This window comes from Thunnus maccoyii, chromosome 24 (assembly GCF_910596095.1).
Source record: "Thunnus maccoyii chromosome 24, fThuMac1.1, whole genome shotgun sequence".
NCBI classification, from domain to species: Eukaryota; Metazoa; Chordata; class Actinopteri; order Scombriformes; family Scombridae; genus Thunnus; species Thunnus maccoyii.
The window spans coordinates 12,399,307-12,417,198 of NC_056556.1; the positions used below are offsets into that span (position 1 = coordinate 12,399,307).

Below are 17,892 nucleotides of genomic sequence, written 5' to 3' on the forward strand. Positions count from 1 at the left end.
GTGAAGGAAAAAAAAAAGTGGAGCTAATCCCAGACTGCATGGGTACTCTGAAGACAAATGTAGTTTTACTTTCTTGTGACAAAAATGACATTTCCATCTTGAGAAACTGGGTACATTCTGGACCTGGCATACAGTGTAGGATTCTGTGTGTGTCAGTCTACAGCTACATTGTCTGCTGGGTTTCAGACTATACTCATACACATCAATATTTACATTTTACAGCTGTTTCTATATTGTTTTTTTTTTTACTTTAGGTATTAACTGTAAATCTATTTACTGGAAATGATGAATTTGTAAAAGGAGTATTGTGGTATGTTGGAGGAAGCAACACCGATGGATAATTTGACAACTTTGTGTTTATTGACTCATCATAAAACATTCTTCAAACAATAAAACAATTTTAAATGTCCGTTTCTGTACAATGCTTGCTAAGCAATTTTATTTATATATAGAAAATGTAAGAGGAGTTGTGTTAAAATGACAAAACTCCTTCAAATTTAATGGCAGGTACTCTGGAAAAAATAACAGCATTCCATCAACAAATATTTTCAAGCAATAAATATGTATTTATAAATAGTGTAAATTTACATCAAGATTAGAAACATAACGAAACAAAATCACAAATTAAACTTTATTCCATAAGTCTATGTGCAACCCATTTTCTTTGTGACTTGGCTAGTAAGTTTTTTTTTTTTACTAAGTTTTTTCCTTTTTTTTTTTTTTTTTTTACCTAAGAAACAAACAAAACGTCATAGTTTTGAAAAGAACAAGACAAAGATAAAACATAAAAGCTGTAAAAAAAAAAAAAAAAGAAAAAGAAAAAAGAAAATAAAAGAAGAAAAAAAAGGAAAGAAAGAAAATCACCTAAACTCTTCACATTACAATTTTTTTTTGGGAGATTTTGCTGTCCAAAGAGTCTTAAAATTACCATCTACCATAGAAAAAGACCAGTTAGGCTAGTGCTCTTTAAAGGGAAAAACTGAAGAAAATTTGGGGGAATTCTATAAATCAAAAGTCGAAGCCAACATTTCATCCTGTTACCAGAATAAGAAAAGAGAAAAAGGGGAGAGAGAGGGAGAAAGGTTGTCAAGTCAGTAGTCTTTTACGGGTGGTGTTGCCAGTTGTGACAGTTAACAAGTATCTACAAAACATTTTATCACACATTAAGAATGCCACTCCTCCCCCCTCCATCCCCCTGTTCCCAACCGTTTTTGATTAAGTCCTCCATTAAAACAGGGCTGAACCATTGTCACTAGAGGGGGCTGGGAGGGGGGGAGGGGAGAAGAGAGAGAAACAGTCCTGTTAATGAGCTCGGTGGCGCCCCCCTCTGGAAGGGCCAGGCCCAGCACTTCAAACAGGTTGCATAGACAGACACAGCCTCAGCCTCCAGCCGTCGCTATGGAGACCAGCCATATGGGAGGGGTGATGGTGAGACGGCCTTGGCTTTCCTGAATATCAGAAATGGTCCGTGTATGTAGATGTTTGTTCTTTTTTATCTTAATACAAGTTCCTGTAATGGGCTTCATGGTTCCACAGCAGAAGAAAAAAAGAGGCGTCACCTAATGTCAAGATGAAGATGAGTGAATAGGAGGGGCCTAGGGAGAAAGATGACAAAAAGATTAGGCAGGTTGTTTAATTCATCAGCTTGAAGCCACTGCAGTCAGCATGTCAATAGTACACATACAAGTGGTGTAATTTCAAGTATTTCCTATCACTTACTAGCTCCTGCACATCTAAACCCATATATTTGCCATACTGCAGGTATGATGAACTATTTCAATAAATGTACAAAGCAACAACAAAATTATTGTTCTAATGTAATTTAAAGAAAAACCAGAGCCATCACCAGTCACCTTACAAGCTTTTTTATTCTATAAACATCCCTGTATTCTTGTTTGAGGTTTCTGTTAAATAGGAAGGTAGCTTAAAAGCAGGAATAGGAAACCATTAAGTCATCATGTCATAAAGTGAAAACAAGATTTTTTTTTACCTCTCAAATAAATACAAAACAATTCAGTCAATCACTTGTTTATGTTTGGTTGGAGTGAAAAACTTCCTAAACATTTACACTTAAAATTCAAGTAGACCAGTATTACAGAGTTGTCTTTCAGTCTGAGGGAAGAAATTAGTGCTTTGAGTCCATCTCAGTCTGGTGACTTACTAATGTGAACTGGTCGTAGACCTGCATCAGGTCCTCCATCCTGTGCTGTTCCAGCACCACAAAGTCGTCCAGCGTGGCGCTGCCTTTCCTGGCACAGTCCTGGCAGTGGACCACGTACTGCTTCTTGGACAGGAGCTCGCGGCGCACAAACAGCAGGTTGAACACCTCCACCTGCAGAGCATGCACACACAAACACACATTACTGTCTGAATGATTTCAATTTATAGAAAAATCCATACTAACACAGAATGCCCCTGTCATTTCTGTTATATAGCTGAGGTTTGATTTGTGAATCTGAATGAAGCTCAACAGCAGAGAGACAGACTGCAGTGATGATGTCATCTAAAGACAACTGCTGGAGCTGCTCCACAGACAGTGAATAATACAACAAATGCGAGGACACTATGATATCAGACGTGGTGATTTTAATGGGATATGGACGCATTTCTACTAAACAGCTGAAAGCCCTGCATTCAAATAAAACATTTGCATACTCATTCTCAGATTTACACACATATATCTGTGCATTTCACCTTTCCAAATTCATTTTTTTGCGACTATACTTGGATATACTGAACCAAAGGTCAATATGACAAAGTCACAGCTGTGTGGTGAACTGTCATAAATGTCATTTTTTCTCTATTATTTAATCATAAATTAACACACACGTGTTTGGAAAAACAACATCAGTTTTATCTTAATATGTTTGGTTCTAATCCAACATGTAGGGTGTTGGGTATTATTCAGAATGTGAGCAGGAACACATACACACTATCTTCCATTAGAAATAAGTGTGAGCTGCTTATCCAGAAATGTGAAATCCTGCAAAAATTCACACCCCTGATTCTGACATGTTCCTGATGTGCTTACTGACCTCACAGATGGTGCAGTAGTGGGCCGGCTCGTCCCTGGTTCTCGGTCTCAGCACCGTTTCCTTGCCGGCTGTCGCCAAGGCCTCCTTCACCCACTGGCACTGCTTCAACGTCCGCAGCAAGCAGTATCTGTGCAGAACCAAAAGAGATGTCAGATGAAAAAATTAAATGCAAACGAACTTACCATGCTGAGAGTTGAGAGTGAAGGATTCGGTGACTCACTTGATCATCTCAAACAGCTTGTGATCGGACACTTTGATGTTGCGTGCCATGTTCCAGGAGAGGTGCACCATGGGAACCATGGACTTAACACTCTGGAGCTTGTTCCACTCGTAACGCTCCACAGCCAGCTTGTACTGGTGGGCTGAAAAAGCAGGTTAAGATTTAAGTTTATCTGCACAGTGGGAAAATATACACAACTTTACATGCAAACAGGTAATGTTTATATGATCTGAAGGACGTCAGCAGCACGGCAGTATAAAAAAAAAAAAAAGACATCTTGTAAACAGGTGCACTGGTTATTATGAAAGTCTATTTCTTCAGTCATACAGACTGAAAAATGCTTCTGAAATGCATCTGGAAATAAAATCATGGTGTAATCAGCTGAGTAATCAGCTAAAAAGGTCAGTAATCAGCTAGAAAGCTCTCTAAAAGCATTTCAAACATCATGACAAAGGTCACCATATTAGAGGCAATTCATGTTTGACAGTTGTGAGTTTTGGCTGTCTTTTGCTCGGTAAATACAAGTAGTACATGTATAAGCAAAGATTTGCCTAAAGTGGTCAAAGACAAAGATAGGTTCTAGTGTTCACAACAGAATGAATTGCTTGCTTTTTAAGAAGAACATATTGTAAAATCCCAGGCGTACCGGTGAGAGGTCCAACGTTCCAGGCGATGTTGTTGCACCAGCCGATAGCCTGGACCCAGTGGACAGTGCCTGTGTTGAGCCACACCAGGTCGCCTGGACGCTGGATGAACCGATAAACGGGTACATCGGCCTCATACAGGTCCTCCAGGTTGGGCCACCACGAGCCCATCAGGAAGTTGATGTTGTTCCTGGTGGTGAGGAAGGGAAAGAAGTAATGGAAATGAATTAAGGGAAGAGGAGGTGAGGAACAGATGAAAGGAATCTGAGGTAATCTTACAGTATAAACTCCACTTCATCTTACTTTTCACAGAAGTTGCTCATCACTCCCCAGTAGGGCTCTGGTACTGCAAACCATTCACAGTCTCCTGGTCCAATGTTGATGTTGACAGCACAGAAGTTATTGTGCTCCTGGTGACCTGTAGAAGTAAACACAGAACCTCTTCAATGCACAAATCTCACCAAAACTGATGCACAGATGACAGAATAGATTTTAGTAATAATTTGTCCTAAAAAGTAAGTCTAAGTGCACAAACCTGGTATCCTGCTTCCAGGGACTTTCATGTAGAGCTGAACTGTGTTCATACCCAGAATGGTGTGACCCACATGGCTGAGCAGGTTGCCGGCGGATACGACTCGAGCAAAGGCCGGCAGTTTACTGAGCTCCTGGAGTTGCTGTTTCCACCTGGTAGAGAGTGGGCAAGTCAAAGGATTAATATAGGATCAGTGCACCGCTTTTACACTGAAACTGTCTTGAAAGTTACAGATGAAATCAGATTTCAAGATATGGCAGATGAGATTAAGTCCATACTCACTTCCTTTCGTCCGACACATCGATGTTGGTTCCAAACTTGATGTGCTTTAAGGTTCCTCTCCTTTTGCGTGCAACACTGCAAACACACACAAAGAGAATTTACACTCAGCCACGTATGTTTAATGTGGTCACGACCTTCCACAGACAAATGAAGTGATAATGAAAAAAATTTAACCAATTTTCACAAAGTCTGAACCAGCAGAAACTGGAGGCTATAGCAGAAATTAAGATAAGGGGTGCCAGGAATTATGTCTGAAATGCTAGAAATGAGGCTGGATAGTGTCTAGCTTGTGCTGTTATTTCAAATTAAGTCCTAAAAACATTAAACAATTCAGCCAAACCAAATTCAGTACTGTGAGTCTAGAATCTTGGAGCAAAACAATTAAACTAAATAAGTTTAGAAATGTACCTCTCTGCTGACGCTGGCTCTGTGTCTGAGGGCTCCTTGAGTGCCTTCTTCTCATTTTCCTCCTGGAAACAAACAGAAAACACATTAAGCCAGCAGTATACTACAAATTAATGTTCTGTGTGACCTCTCTACACTGATGCAAAACCGAAATCTTGCATAAATGAAGTCTAGCAAACACATAAAAGAAATTAACAGTGTTGCGTTACTGGTTGGTAACTGACCCGTAGGGATTCCTGGAAGGAAGCAGCCTGATACTGGGCATATTTGGCGATGGTTGTGTGGGCGCGAGCGCTTTCGCAACGCCACATTTTCTTGGTGCCGGCCGGGTCCCAGTTCTCATCAGCGGGCTGAGAGAGCTGAGTCCAAACCTCCACCAGGTGCTCCGGGTTGGCCTCTACCAACGTCTTTGTGGAGAACAGACCCAGGTCTGCAGAGAAATAGAAAGGGACAACGATTAAAATGCTCTTGTCTTTTTGTGATCGATATCAGTGAAACACTTGGAGGATGGCGGTGTGCGGTAAGGCATGTGCTGCTTCGCTGCCATCCAGCTTTCTCTGCAAAAGCAATACAATACTGCAAGTGGTAACGTGTTCAAAAGCAACTTGCTTCATTTCAAGATTACTATACTGATTGTCATCTACATTGTGACTTTGCGTTGACCAAAGAAGGCTGCACTGAATTGGCAACTACTCGATCAAGATCAATGCATGGGGAATGAAAACACCTGTCCCAAACATCTAGTGCTTCCCTTGTTCTGTGGATATACAGGCATATGCTTGCCTGTCCGACAATTTGCAATGTTCTTAATAATGGAAAAGCGATCATCCCAAATGCCATTTCCAAAAACAAAACGACCAAACGCAAGTCTCCCAAACTGCTGTGGAAACTTTCCTGTTTGTAACACTCCTGCTTGGGGGGGATGTGCACTTAAATCCTGGGCCAACTACGGGGGATGTGGGCCCAGATCAACATCATCCAGTGGCACTCACAGACAACGTGCACTACTATCCTGGCTTGAATGATATTACACTGGGCTATGAATTTACCACTATAAACAGCAATCTGTGTATCACTGAAGCTGCCAGATTGGGTGAGTTTTCAGCTGATTCAATACCAATAATTACATCACCAGCGGTAATCTTACCATGCGTTGTGCCACCGTCCATGGCGAATCATATGCAAAGGATAAACTCTACATCACTACACAAGTTATAACACAAGATAAATCCTGCAATTATGAAGCACCACACTTTAAACTTCTCAGAACAGTGAACCACGCTCACATTCTGTGGGACTCTATTTTATGTCAAGGACAGTATAAACTGTAAGAAAATTCAATGATTGTGTGTTAATGACCTGGAATGTACTGGTCTCAAATTCACTCTCAGCCCAAATGTCATTCACTATGATTGGAATTTATGGACCGCCATCTGCAAAAAATGCGTTTTATGATAAGTTGAATGCCTTTCTTAAGGAGTGTGATACTAACAATGAGATTATTTTATTAGAAGAAACAAACGCAGAATTTCCCTGGATCGAATTATTCTGTCATTCCTCTGAATACTGATGCTCCCATTCTGACTTTTAGAGAAGTGATCAACTTCAAAATACATATGATTATTTCCTCTCTTAATTGTTCAAGGGCAAAGGATGTTTAAGAGATGGACACTATTTATCAAAACCTATAAGGAGGCACTCATTCCTCCCATTTCAAAAATTGTTAATTGGTCCATTAATTCAGGAGCCTTTTTCAAGTGTCTGGAAAACCACAATAATTACACCAGTGTTCAAATCAGGTGAACACATGGTCATTAGTAATTACGGACCCATCAGTATCCTTCCAGCAGTATCACAAATTGCAGAAAAATTGATCTTTGAACAGACAATATCACATTTGAATACCACTTCCTTCTCATTGCATCCTATGCAATTTGGGTTTCAGAAACATCATTCCACTGAAACTGAAAATAGTTTTCTTCTGGAAAATGTTAAGTTTAAATTGGACATGGGAGGTGTGGTAGGGACCGTCTTCCTTGATTTAAAGAAAGCCTTTGATACAGTTAATCATGAGGTTCTAATTACCAAGTTATCAAAGTTTAATTTTTCACCTTATGTAATTAAATGGATAAAATCATACTTAACAGACAGAAAACAATGTGTTCGCATAGACAATAAAAACTCTCAAATTGTTGATAATTATGTGGTGTACCTCAAGGTTCAACTTTGGGTCCTCTGTTAGTTAGTTTGTATATTAATGACCTACCTAAAGTTTGTCCACCTACTGTAACTTGTCAGACGCACACTGACGATACGGTCATATATCTACATGCTAAAAATAAGAAGCAAGCCGCAGAAGAACTATCAGCTTCAATGGTCAATATCTCAAACCCATATTTACACCTCAATGTCAGCAAAACTGTATGTATGTTTTTTTCAAAGTCTGCAAATAGAGATCCAGACCCAGATGTTATAGTAGCAGGGAGAGGACTATCAGTAGTGCATGAGTTTAAATATTTAGGCATAATAATAGATTCACCACTCACATTAGAAACACAAGTTAAAAAAGGTGTGAACAGAATCAAATTCAATTTGGCAAATTTTAGACACATTTGGAACAATTTAACTACCGAGGCCTCATAGCTGTACATCAATGCCATGATTCTCTCACACATGAACTACAGTCTTACCAGCAAGACACAGACAGGTAGGACCACATTACAATCACTAGATACACTTTATAAGCAGGCTTTGAAAACATTGGATAAAAAGTCAAATTCATATCGTCATTGTAAAATTTTAACTAAACATGATTTCTTAAAGTTGGAAAACATGATCAAATTTGCAGATTTGCAGATATTTTACTTGTGTAGCTATAAAATTTTTCATGGTCTGGGCCCCCCCATCTGCTCAATGAATTCATTAAACAAAATCAAAACTCAGCTCCTACCAGAGGGGATTGTAAAATACCACACAGAAAAAGTACCTTTGGGCAGTCAGCCTTTTCCTATTGAGCAGCTCATACCTGGAACACTATACCCACAGAACTAAGGAACATCACATCTCTCAATTCTCTCTCCAAATCTATAAAACAGTGGTTACTGAACAAGCAAACATGCTGTAATAATCTGGAGTAGTGGTTATGTCATTGTTTTATTGTTTGTCTGTGCTTATGTGCTCTTCTATGTTTTCGTTTAGTGTTTTTTTTTTTATATGCCAGCAACCTGCCAGAGACTGCAGTTGAAATTAACCTGTATGGCTAAATCTGGCACATGTAAATGATGGACTCAAGTGCTCATATTAATTAATGTGCATTGTCCCTTCTTAAATAAAATAAGTATATACGCTTGGAAAAATGCATATTTGTGAATGTAATAGAGATAAATTTTTCTTTAGGTCTAGGATTCAAAGAAATGTTACATATAACAGCAATATATGATCAAGTGCATTCACATACATTATCTAACTCTGCTTTGGTATTATGCAGCATTACATATTATCAAAAAAGGATTTACCCAGTTTGAGTGCTCCAGCCAGTCCTCTGATGACAGTGACGGGGTTGGAGGGGTTTGTGCAGAACTGGTGCAGTGGGGGGAAGAAAGCATCCCTCTTGTTCTCCAGCTGCTCCACATACAAGAAATAGGAAGTTAAAGGTTATCATATAGTGGATGTTTAAAATACTATGACCACCTGCTTTTATGAAGTAGACTGACTGGGTAAAAAAATGAAATATTCTATTGATTTCACCATTAAAATCTCATCATACTCCTAATTTGAGTCCAATCTTTCTGATTTTAGCCACAAACAGGCCACATTTAGACAAAGATTGTCACAGCAGTACCTTACCTGCTCAAGGTTATTTCAAAACATTAATTTAACATTAATGAAGTACCTAGTATGTGGGTAATACTCACATAGATGCTGGGTGTGGGAGGGTTGAGCTTGTCTTTGGGCAGGGCTGGTGAGGGTGGAGGGGGCAGCCTGGGCGGGGGGCACTTATCGAGGAGGATACTACTGTTGGAAAGACCATTCTTCCCCAGGTTTCTGCACATACAACATGCAGAAAATGTTTTTAGTGATATGAACAGAAGTAGTGTGGATAGTGTAGTAGAAAATGTCTCTCACTGCAACACCACAAATGATAGAATAAAACACAGAATATAAAATCCGTCAGGTCACTACTGAAAGAGAAATGACAGCAGCAGTAGTGAATATAATGTTATTATGTGCTGAATAATATCTGCATGGCAACAAGACTACCCAGTAGCCTTCGGTGTTGTTTACAGTTACATAATTATTTGTCTCTGGTTTTGTAGTTACTCTGCAACTCCACTGGGAGGAGACATCTTCCTAACAAACCGTGCACTTCAACTGTTTCCTCTCTGATTCGCACCATTTTATATACAGAAAAAAACTAATAATGTTACAACACCATAGATTGCAGCAAAAATCATGGTTAACAGAGCTACAAAAGGAAGTTATTGCCAACATTTAATCTGCAATTCTTCTATTCATCAATAAAATCATTCTTTTACCATCCTTATTACATGTACTGTGTGTTGTTTAAACTATGACATTTCAAAAGTCACATGGAGCGTGCCACAACCACATTGAGTGAGTAAAGTGTGTACATTTTCAGGCTGGCATTAATGCTGAAGCAGCCACCCATTTCTACACATCTAGAGCATTTCTATTAGTACCTTGCACACATTTTCAAACTCAGTCCTGTTCCTGACAGAATTTATCAACACAGGCTACAGTAGATTTTTAAACCCTGCTTGAGTGTGCAGGATGTTACAACGTGGCTCAGAGAAACTGCCACATGCTGGAAATCCAGTGGTACTTAAACCTCTGTTATGACCAGACCATGTGTTATCCTGCTTTTGTCAACACCAGAATTTCCTTGCCAAAACCATCATTCCTGCCAAAAGAATTAAACTGGGCCGGCAGAGCACTGCCTGAGTACATCTGTAGGGCACTAAAGCCCCGTTTCCACCAAAAGTTCCAGGTACTTTGGACCCAGAGGAACTAATTTCAGGGAATTTCAGTCCCTGTAGTGCAGTCCTGTTTGCGTTTCCAGCGCATCTGAGGAAACAGGTAGATCATGCAAATTAGACCCACGAGGAATATAAAAATGATGGCAGCATTTAGAGACGCAGTATTAACACATGACGAAACAACAACACAGATTAGTCCTGTTCTTTGTATTTACTGCTGCATGAGTTGAATGTAATTACTGAAAAGGAGAAAAGCAGAGGAGAAAAATGAAAACTGAAGCTAAGAGTGTCTGTCTCCACAGTAAATGATCTGTTGAGTGATGGTCATTTCTGCTTTAAAACATGACCACAATGAAACAATCAGAAAATAAAGTTTTATTTCTCTCATTCACAGGCTTTGTTCTCTCTTCCGTTGCTCCCTCTCCTCACTCGACGACCGCCATGATGTCTCGCGCTCTTACCTTGCTTGCACTCTCCTTCCCTTTTAAAATGAGTCGGGAAGCCGACAACAATGCCTTACTTCACTTTTAACGTTAAAAAACAAAGAGAAATGTCCTACCCTTGTCCTAAACTGATCCTATATATATATGAGTACTTGTTTTATGAAAGAAGTGGCACACAAGCTGAAGCAGCCACGCTGTATGTGTTTGACCAATCAGCGACGGTCATCCCTGCAATACCCGTCCCCAAAAGCTCCTGTACTTTTGGAAAGTAGTACCCTACCAGCAGGGACTTTTGGGGGGGTAAAACAATCTCCTTGGAACTTAATTTAGACCCTGGTCCCTCTGGTGGAAGTGTGGGTAGAAGAACTGAATTCCTCAAAAAGTTCTCAGGCTCATGATGTGAAAGACAGGGTTCCTACACATTTTCCATTTCAAAATTCCATATTTTTCCAGACTCAAATTTCCAGGCTTCTTGGTAGATTTTTCAGACCATATCTGACAGTACAAAGAGCTAGATGTTTATTATGTAAATAAAATTTTGGCAGGTTCATTACTTGTTGTGGTTGGTCTTGGTCTCATGTTGGGTTGGACCAAAAATGGTGTGACTCTTAATGCAGAGGATGCTGTGACAAGATGACTTTTGTCTTTGCATATGGCTTACAATTGCCACCTCACCCATGTCAGAGATGTCGAACGATTTCACACAAAATTTGCATCTAGCTTTCTTTTCCCATTTGGAATCTTTAGCCAACCAGGCTTTATATTTGGGATTGTCGAGACAGCCCTTGGAAAACTTGCATTTACCCATTGTGGCTGTTCAGTCCACACACACTCTGCCCAAAGAGGAAGTAAACTAACCAGTGCAATTGCATTCGACGACCTCAAGCTCGCTCTGGCCTGCACTTTCTCACACAGTGGTAAACATTCTGGCTGCGCTGCCTGCCTGCTCCAACCACCATGAAAAACACTGTGCTTGTATAATCAATTTATTTTTAGAAATTCTCAATTTTATATTTAAGAAAACACAATAGGGGAAAACATTTTTTCCATACTTTTCCATACTGGGTAGGAACCCTGCAAAGAAAAACATTGCGGCACTTAAGTCTCACCTGCAGGCCTTTAGCACGTCTGTGGAGCTGGGGTAGATGGATATTGAAGATGATGATGATGAGGAAGAAGAGCTATGTCCATGTGGAGGCGTAGCTTTGAGACTGGTGACGGTGGGCGGCTCAGCCTTCAGCGGGCTTTGAGAGTCCTCAGAGATACCTCCTTTGCCGTTACCGTTCACGGCCGGTGCAGTAGAATTGGTGGTGGCGGGACTGTGGGCGCCTGTTTGGGTGTGTTCTGAGGATTTGGGTGATGGTGTAGCGGTGGATATGGCAGAGATAGGTGAGGAGGCAGCTGAGCTGCCCTGTGCATGGGGGGTAGAGGGCAGGACAGCCGGGTGGATGTTGTTGATTTTCTTGTGGGGCTCGGACGTGGTGGAAGATGTGGATGCAGTCCCTTCTGTCTTTCCCTCACCCACCTCAGGGCCCTTCCCCCCCGCCAGCAGGGCAGATAGTCTAGGATTGTCAGCGCTAAGGCTCGGCTTCTCACCGCCTTCTGCCAACTTGCCGCCATCCCCCGAGTGGACGTGATTGGCTAGGCTGTCTGCCTGCGCCGTTTTCCCATCAGCTGATGGCAGTGGCGATGGCGTCTTGCCCTCGGAACCCCCGTTACCGAGGGCTGCGGCTGCCGTGACCAGGGCGGCTGCGGTGTTGCTATCTTTGGTAGCGGACGCACCAGGTGCTGCTCCACCTGAGGTAGAGGAGTGGGGGAGGGAAGGAGGGGATGGGAGGTGGTTGTGAGCCTGCTGCTGTGGCGATGGGGCGTTAGTGGAATGTCCAACCTGATTGTTGGGGTGCAGAGGGGCGATGGAGTTGGGATTCTGGGGGTGAGAGAGGGTTCCCTCACTATTGGAGCCCGTCGCATGCGGAACAGACCCCTTCTGAAGCCCCTGAGAGAAGAAGAGAGAAACGGTTAAGAGTACAAGAAGAGAATATACACCCGATGATGCTCCTTGTGTCGATCTAAGATAAAATAAATTGAGAGATTAGGAATCTGTAAGAATTCCTGCATCCTTTTAATTTATAGAAGTCTCATGAGAGGAATTTCACAACTTGTTCATGAAACCATTTGATGGATTTTCTCAATGGTTTTTGACAGACAGACAACAGAGCCAAGTAGGCCAGTAGGATAAAAGAGAATTATATCCATATCCATTTCTTTGCTGAGCAAGAAAGAACTTGCCTGAGGGAGTTGCAATTTTAAGGATATGATGATGCTCTGTCACTGGCACTGAAAATGAAAACGAAAAAAAAAAAAAAGAACAAGCAGTGAGTGAGGACTTACCTGAGTGGAGTTTAAGTGCAGGGCCTGGTGCGGCGTGGCATCCTGTGTTAGCGTGCTTGTGCAGGTGTGAGGTAGCAGTGCTGCATTGCCGCTGCCGGCAGGTTGCAGGTAAGGCACGTCTCCGTTGGGTCCTGTGGCCGTGGGCCCTGGCTGATTATTACTACTACTGTTACTATCACCCACAGGGGGGGCATCCGAGTGTCCGTGTGTCCCCGGGCCCACGGGTCCGTTGGCCAGCGGTTGAGGCGGGCACAGGGGCCGGTGGGGTCCCAGATGGGGCCGGGTGGGGTGGAGGCTGGGGTTAGGGGAGGGGAGGGAGTTGGTAGTGGGGCCATTGGGAAGAGAGGGGCGCACCTGACCTCCAGATGCATTCTGTCGCATCTGTAAATGGAAAAGATGACAACCATGTAACACCACAGTTTGAAATTAAAATCTGTAAGTGATTTATTATGTTTGTTTAAACGTAGTTGAGGAACCAGATGGGTGAGCTCTGCCGCCAAAAACAATTCAGAGTCAGCCAGACAAAACACGCTTTATTCACACTCAACATTCTTACCAGTCAATGTTTTCAGCTTTCCTGCACTTACTTGTATTGTATTATGTGCCAAACCACACCGTTCTAACGCCTACACATGCCACAACAAACAATGAAAAGGTATGAGTAGCCAAAGTCAGGTGTGATTACTACTGTGGGATGATAAATGATGCAGTGATTACACTTTCTGGATTAATGAGGATATTCATTACAACATCATGGTTTAAGCATTCAACTACTTAATACACATATTTATGGAATCATGACTTGTGTGAGTGTCACTATATTACAGTCATTGCCTGGCAGACTAATGCATAGATCTTCATGCATACGTGTATATGTAAAAAATACATAGGTCAGCATCTAAAATATTCATGTTCTGTACAGCTCAATAAATTGATCGTAAATGATTAAAGGTTCTGACCATGAATTATTCATACTGATTTTCTGTCCAATTATCCATGGGTATGTTTGTGCATCATGTATGAAGATGACAGTGGGTACTTCTGAGGATAAATATATCCTGATGCATCACACATAGTGTTTGTGACATATGAACTGTTTTGTTTGAACCTTAAAGGGAGGAATAGAGTGAATGTTAGATGAAGACTCTATGAAGCTCAGCTGAATATTTTTGTGCCAAAACAAGTTACCTTTTTGTGATCAAAACTTTAATAATTATCAAAGAACTATGATCCATGTGATAAGACAGCAAACACAAGAGGACATGCAGTACTCTTCTGGAGAACACCTGACCGGTGGTGAGCAGCCTAGAAGCATGTGTGCATGTGTTTAACGCATATTGTGTGTGTGCGTGTGTGTGTGAGAAACTCTATAGTTTTTTACCTGGTTCTGGTGCTGCTGCATCATGGCGAGCTGAGCCTCCATCTGCTCCAACATCTGAAGCTGTGGGGGCTTCAGGCTGGCCCGGTTACTCCGCAACTGTTCCAACAACTGAAGGGAGACAGCAACAAAACCCATAAATGATGTAAGAGTGGAAGATGGATGTGGCCTCTGCTCAGATGACATAAATAAATTTTTTTAAAAATTAGATAAAAGATATTACAAACCTGGAGTTTCTGTGGGGAAAGATACCAGTTGGGTACTTGCTGCTGTGCTGGATTACTGGCCCATGAATCACCCTGAAGACAAAAATAATACATATGTAAGGTGTAAAAACTTTTCTAAGGATACAATACAGATTTGAATACATGACAGCAACTTTCTCTTTGGGAAGAGATTTGTTGATTACATCTATTAACAAGCACAACAAATTGGTCAAAAGTGTCTGAGTACTAATAAATATTTACCTTGGTAGGGCTGGAAGCTCTCCTCCTCTTGGCTGGGCAGGACTGGTCCTCTGCTTGGCCCAGTGAGCCCACGTGAGGGGGCAGAGACTGACCTGAACCTCCGCCCTCTGCACTGTGATTGGGCTTACAAGCCTGGAGGGGAGGGGATGGCGAAGGGAAGCAAAAGGAACGTGAGGAGGAAAAGGACAGAGGCGTAAATGGAAGGACATTAACAAAAGGTCGTGGACGACAGAAGGGGTTGGAAAAGATCAAGAGAATGAAGCAAGTGAGGGAGCAAAGCGGTAAAAAAAAAAAAACAATCACGACAAGACAAAACGGAGAAAACAAAAATAAGGCGAGAGGAAGAGGTCAGAGGGAAAAGCGAAGCAGGGGATGGAGAATAAGGAAAACAGAAAAAAAGGAGAGCAAAACTGTGATTCTGTGTTGGCACTTGAACAAACAAGCAGGACTTGTAGAGTAAAACATTCCTGTGTATCTGAAAGTGTTGCTTCGTAGGGCGACAACAGCCTCGAGGCATTTCTCCTGTTAAGAGGAATGCTGGTGAAAATTCACCGCTATCGTTTCTTATCAACACCTGCAGTGCTCAAAATTAATACTGTTATAATGACTCTTAACATCGGTATCTAACAGTATTCCACTGTATTGCACTTTTAGACAATATAAGGCAGTTGCGGCTGTTCAAGGGTACAAAAGCATAAGTCAACCTTTAAAGCAAAAGGTTACAACACATTCCACACACTGACAGCCTTACCATTACCTCTGAGGGAGCCTATGAGCCAGATGTGACTACCCAGAAATTTAGTCCAACAAAACTGTACTGTTGTTTTCAAATAGAAGTAGCATTAGCTGGTTTTGTTTCATTGTAGAGGCCTTGAATAATCAGCAACTACATTTTTCAAATCCTCGGTAGTCTTTCTTATTCTGTTTGAAAATGTTTCCTGAGAGGGTGGAATATAGACACCAGAACTTATATAATCTGTGCAACTTTAAAAAAAAACAGGAAGCAAATACTTTCAATGTTATTCATACATGTTGCACTACAAAAATGAGCAAAAAAAAAAAAAAAAAATCACTGGAGAGACCACAAGACCCTAAAAAGCCAAAAATGTTTCACATGTATTTTGTTATATATCAAGTATTATATGTAAATAAATCAAGACATGAAGTCACATCTGACCCATTGAAATCTATCCATCCTAAATGTCCCCGTTCTAAACACCTTCACACTGGAATAAGTCTTACACTGAATTGACTCTCACCAACTCAAAGTTGATGGATCAACATATTCAAACACTAAGTCAATAATACAACAATGATCATACAAACATGGACACAATAGAACTACAGGCATCTACTGTATGATGGGCATAAATGAATAAGTGGTAATGAAACACTAGGGGGCGTTGCTGGGGCTTTGTGAGCAGCTGCGGGACATCTAAGGTCAACTACTGAAGGGGGAGGAAGATGGACAGAGCCAATGGGAAGCCTGGATTTACTCTACGGCAGCACGACCTCACCGATCACATTGTGGGCAGGGTCAAAAGCCAAAAGGTCAAACGTCAATGAGTGTGAGAATTACAAACACAGCCACTTGATTTAGAATTAGATCACTTTAATCTCTTCAGAAAGGCAAATTCTCCCAGTGGAAACCAAAGCAGATTAAGAGGAAACAACAAGTGTGGTGCAGGTTCAACAAGTTTGCCACCTAAAACTGGATTTGTCAATGAACTGTAGAGGGGGTGGTAATCCTGAATTCCACATTAGATTAAAAACAGGATTAATAGAAGGGGAAATTGAGTGGTAAAGAATTACCAAAAGCCTGCACAAGTGCTTTGTTGATTCATTTTTTTTTTTTTTGTTTGACTTGAACTGAGTGTGATGGGTGAAGCCGAGTGACTACTGTGCTGTGGAGAAGAAAGGGAGTGCAGGACTGGGTAACACTTGGCTGGACCCCTACTCTTTCAAAAACAGATGCCATAAAGCAGCCATGCCTGGGCATTTGAAATAACGTACTGACTTGTTATTCAATTACTGTTACTGTAGAGCAGAAACTGTGTGCTTACAATGAAGTCAAGGCCTCCAATCTCCAAAAAGCATTCATGTTGCGGAGGAGGAAAGAAATGCAATTTATGTGGGAGTATTTTTTAAAATCGCATGTTTTTGGCTTCTTTAGACATCTGCATTCACACACACACTCGTACACACACACTGTGGAAGGTGGGGTTAAGCTCAAGTGTTACCCATCAGTATGTACAACAGTGCATGCGCTTGTGACCTGTAGGTAAGTCTGTGTGTACATTAGGATTATGTGTTTGAGTGCCTATGTGTCTGAGTGTACACTCAGTCAGAGGGAGGGGAGGGAGGGGAAGTGTAAGTTGCTCTATCTGGTCTCTCACCTGCTGTGGTGCACTGCTCAGGCCTCCCTGCCTGGAGGTTAGCTCAGCTGGGATTGGTAGACTCCATGCCTCCTCAATAAGAGGGAGCATTTTACTTTTACCCTGTAGGCTACTGAGCTGGGGGTTACTCAACTGAGCCTAGGGGAATGGAAAACGACGTGAAAAAACAAAAAAATAATAAAACACAAGGCTTTTTTTAAAAAAAAAAACGATGACCTCAAAACAAGGAAATGATCAGCAATGGTAAATAGGTAGAGGTTATAACACAAGTGAAGCTAAGTTGGAAACTGACAGTGTAATGCTAATTTATGCCTTTAAATTCTTATGGCTGCATGGTCTGGCTAATAGACTTATGTATTACTTGAATGACACTCAGCAACAATAATCTCAAACACAGTCAGTCAAACACAGTCCATTAAAACAAGCCACTGTGCTTGTCTTAATGCCATGACAATATGCTAACATAACTGGTGAAAATGTAACATTCCTTCATGCATATGTAAAGGAAAATGACATTGCTTTTAGAAAAAGCTTGGACAAAATATTGATGAATAAATAAACACATGAGATTTGGGGATTTTTGGAACCCCAGATGTTAAATCTGTGAAAAAAGGGGTGACTTTGAGCCAGCTATCATTAGCTTTGTGAATCAACATGTTTCAAAGGGATAAATAAACATCACAATAGGGAAAATGATTCCCA

The 17,892-nt window shown here is 41.2% G+C and overlaps 1 protein-coding gene across 2 annotated transcripts in view; it reads right to left on the reverse strand.

Moving 5' to 3' along the window:
- Window positions 1–338: 338 nt before the first annotated feature.
- The window catches only part of LOC121892167 (lysine-specific demethylase 6A-like), a 35,863-nt gene continuing 18,309 nt past the window's right edge, over window positions 339–17,892 (reverse strand). Inside the window, exons 13-30 of one of the 2 annotated variants that reach the window (XM_042405035.1) lie at window positions 17,191–17,328; window positions 14,795–14,926; window positions 14,555–14,626; window positions 14,331–14,438; window positions 12,950–13,330; window positions 11,668–12,554; window positions 9,033–9,162; window positions 8,634–8,739; window positions 5,343–5,548; window positions 5,122–5,183; window positions 4,714–4,788; window positions 4,435–4,583; window positions 4,203–4,317; window positions 3,902–4,089; window positions 3,256–3,397; window positions 3,036–3,162; window positions 2,162–2,332; window positions 339–1,595 (exon numbers count right to left, since the gene is read on the reverse strand). In XM_042405035.1, coding sequence (XP_042260969.1) covers window positions 1,566–1,595; window positions 2,162–2,332; window positions 3,036–3,162; window positions 3,256–3,397; window positions 3,902–4,089; window positions 4,203–4,317; window positions 4,435–4,583; window positions 4,714–4,788; window positions 5,122–5,183; window positions 5,343–5,548; window positions 8,634–8,739; window positions 9,033–9,162; window positions 11,668–12,554; window positions 12,950–13,330; window positions 14,331–14,438; window positions 14,555–14,626; window positions 14,795–14,926; window positions 17,191–17,328 — 3,219 coding nt within the window. In that variant the 3' untranslated portion in view covers window positions 339–1,565. The remainder of the gene's footprint in view (window positions 1,596–2,161; window positions 2,333–3,035; window positions 3,163–3,255; window positions 3,398–3,901; window positions 4,090–4,202; window positions 4,318–4,434; window positions 4,584–4,713; window positions 4,789–5,121; window positions 5,184–5,342; window positions 5,549–8,633; window positions 8,740–9,032; window positions 9,163–11,667; window positions 12,555–12,949; window positions 13,331–14,330; window positions 14,439–14,554; window positions 14,627–14,794; window positions 14,927–17,190; window positions 17,329–17,892) is intronic. The other variant, XM_042405036.1, reaches the window with a different exon arrangement.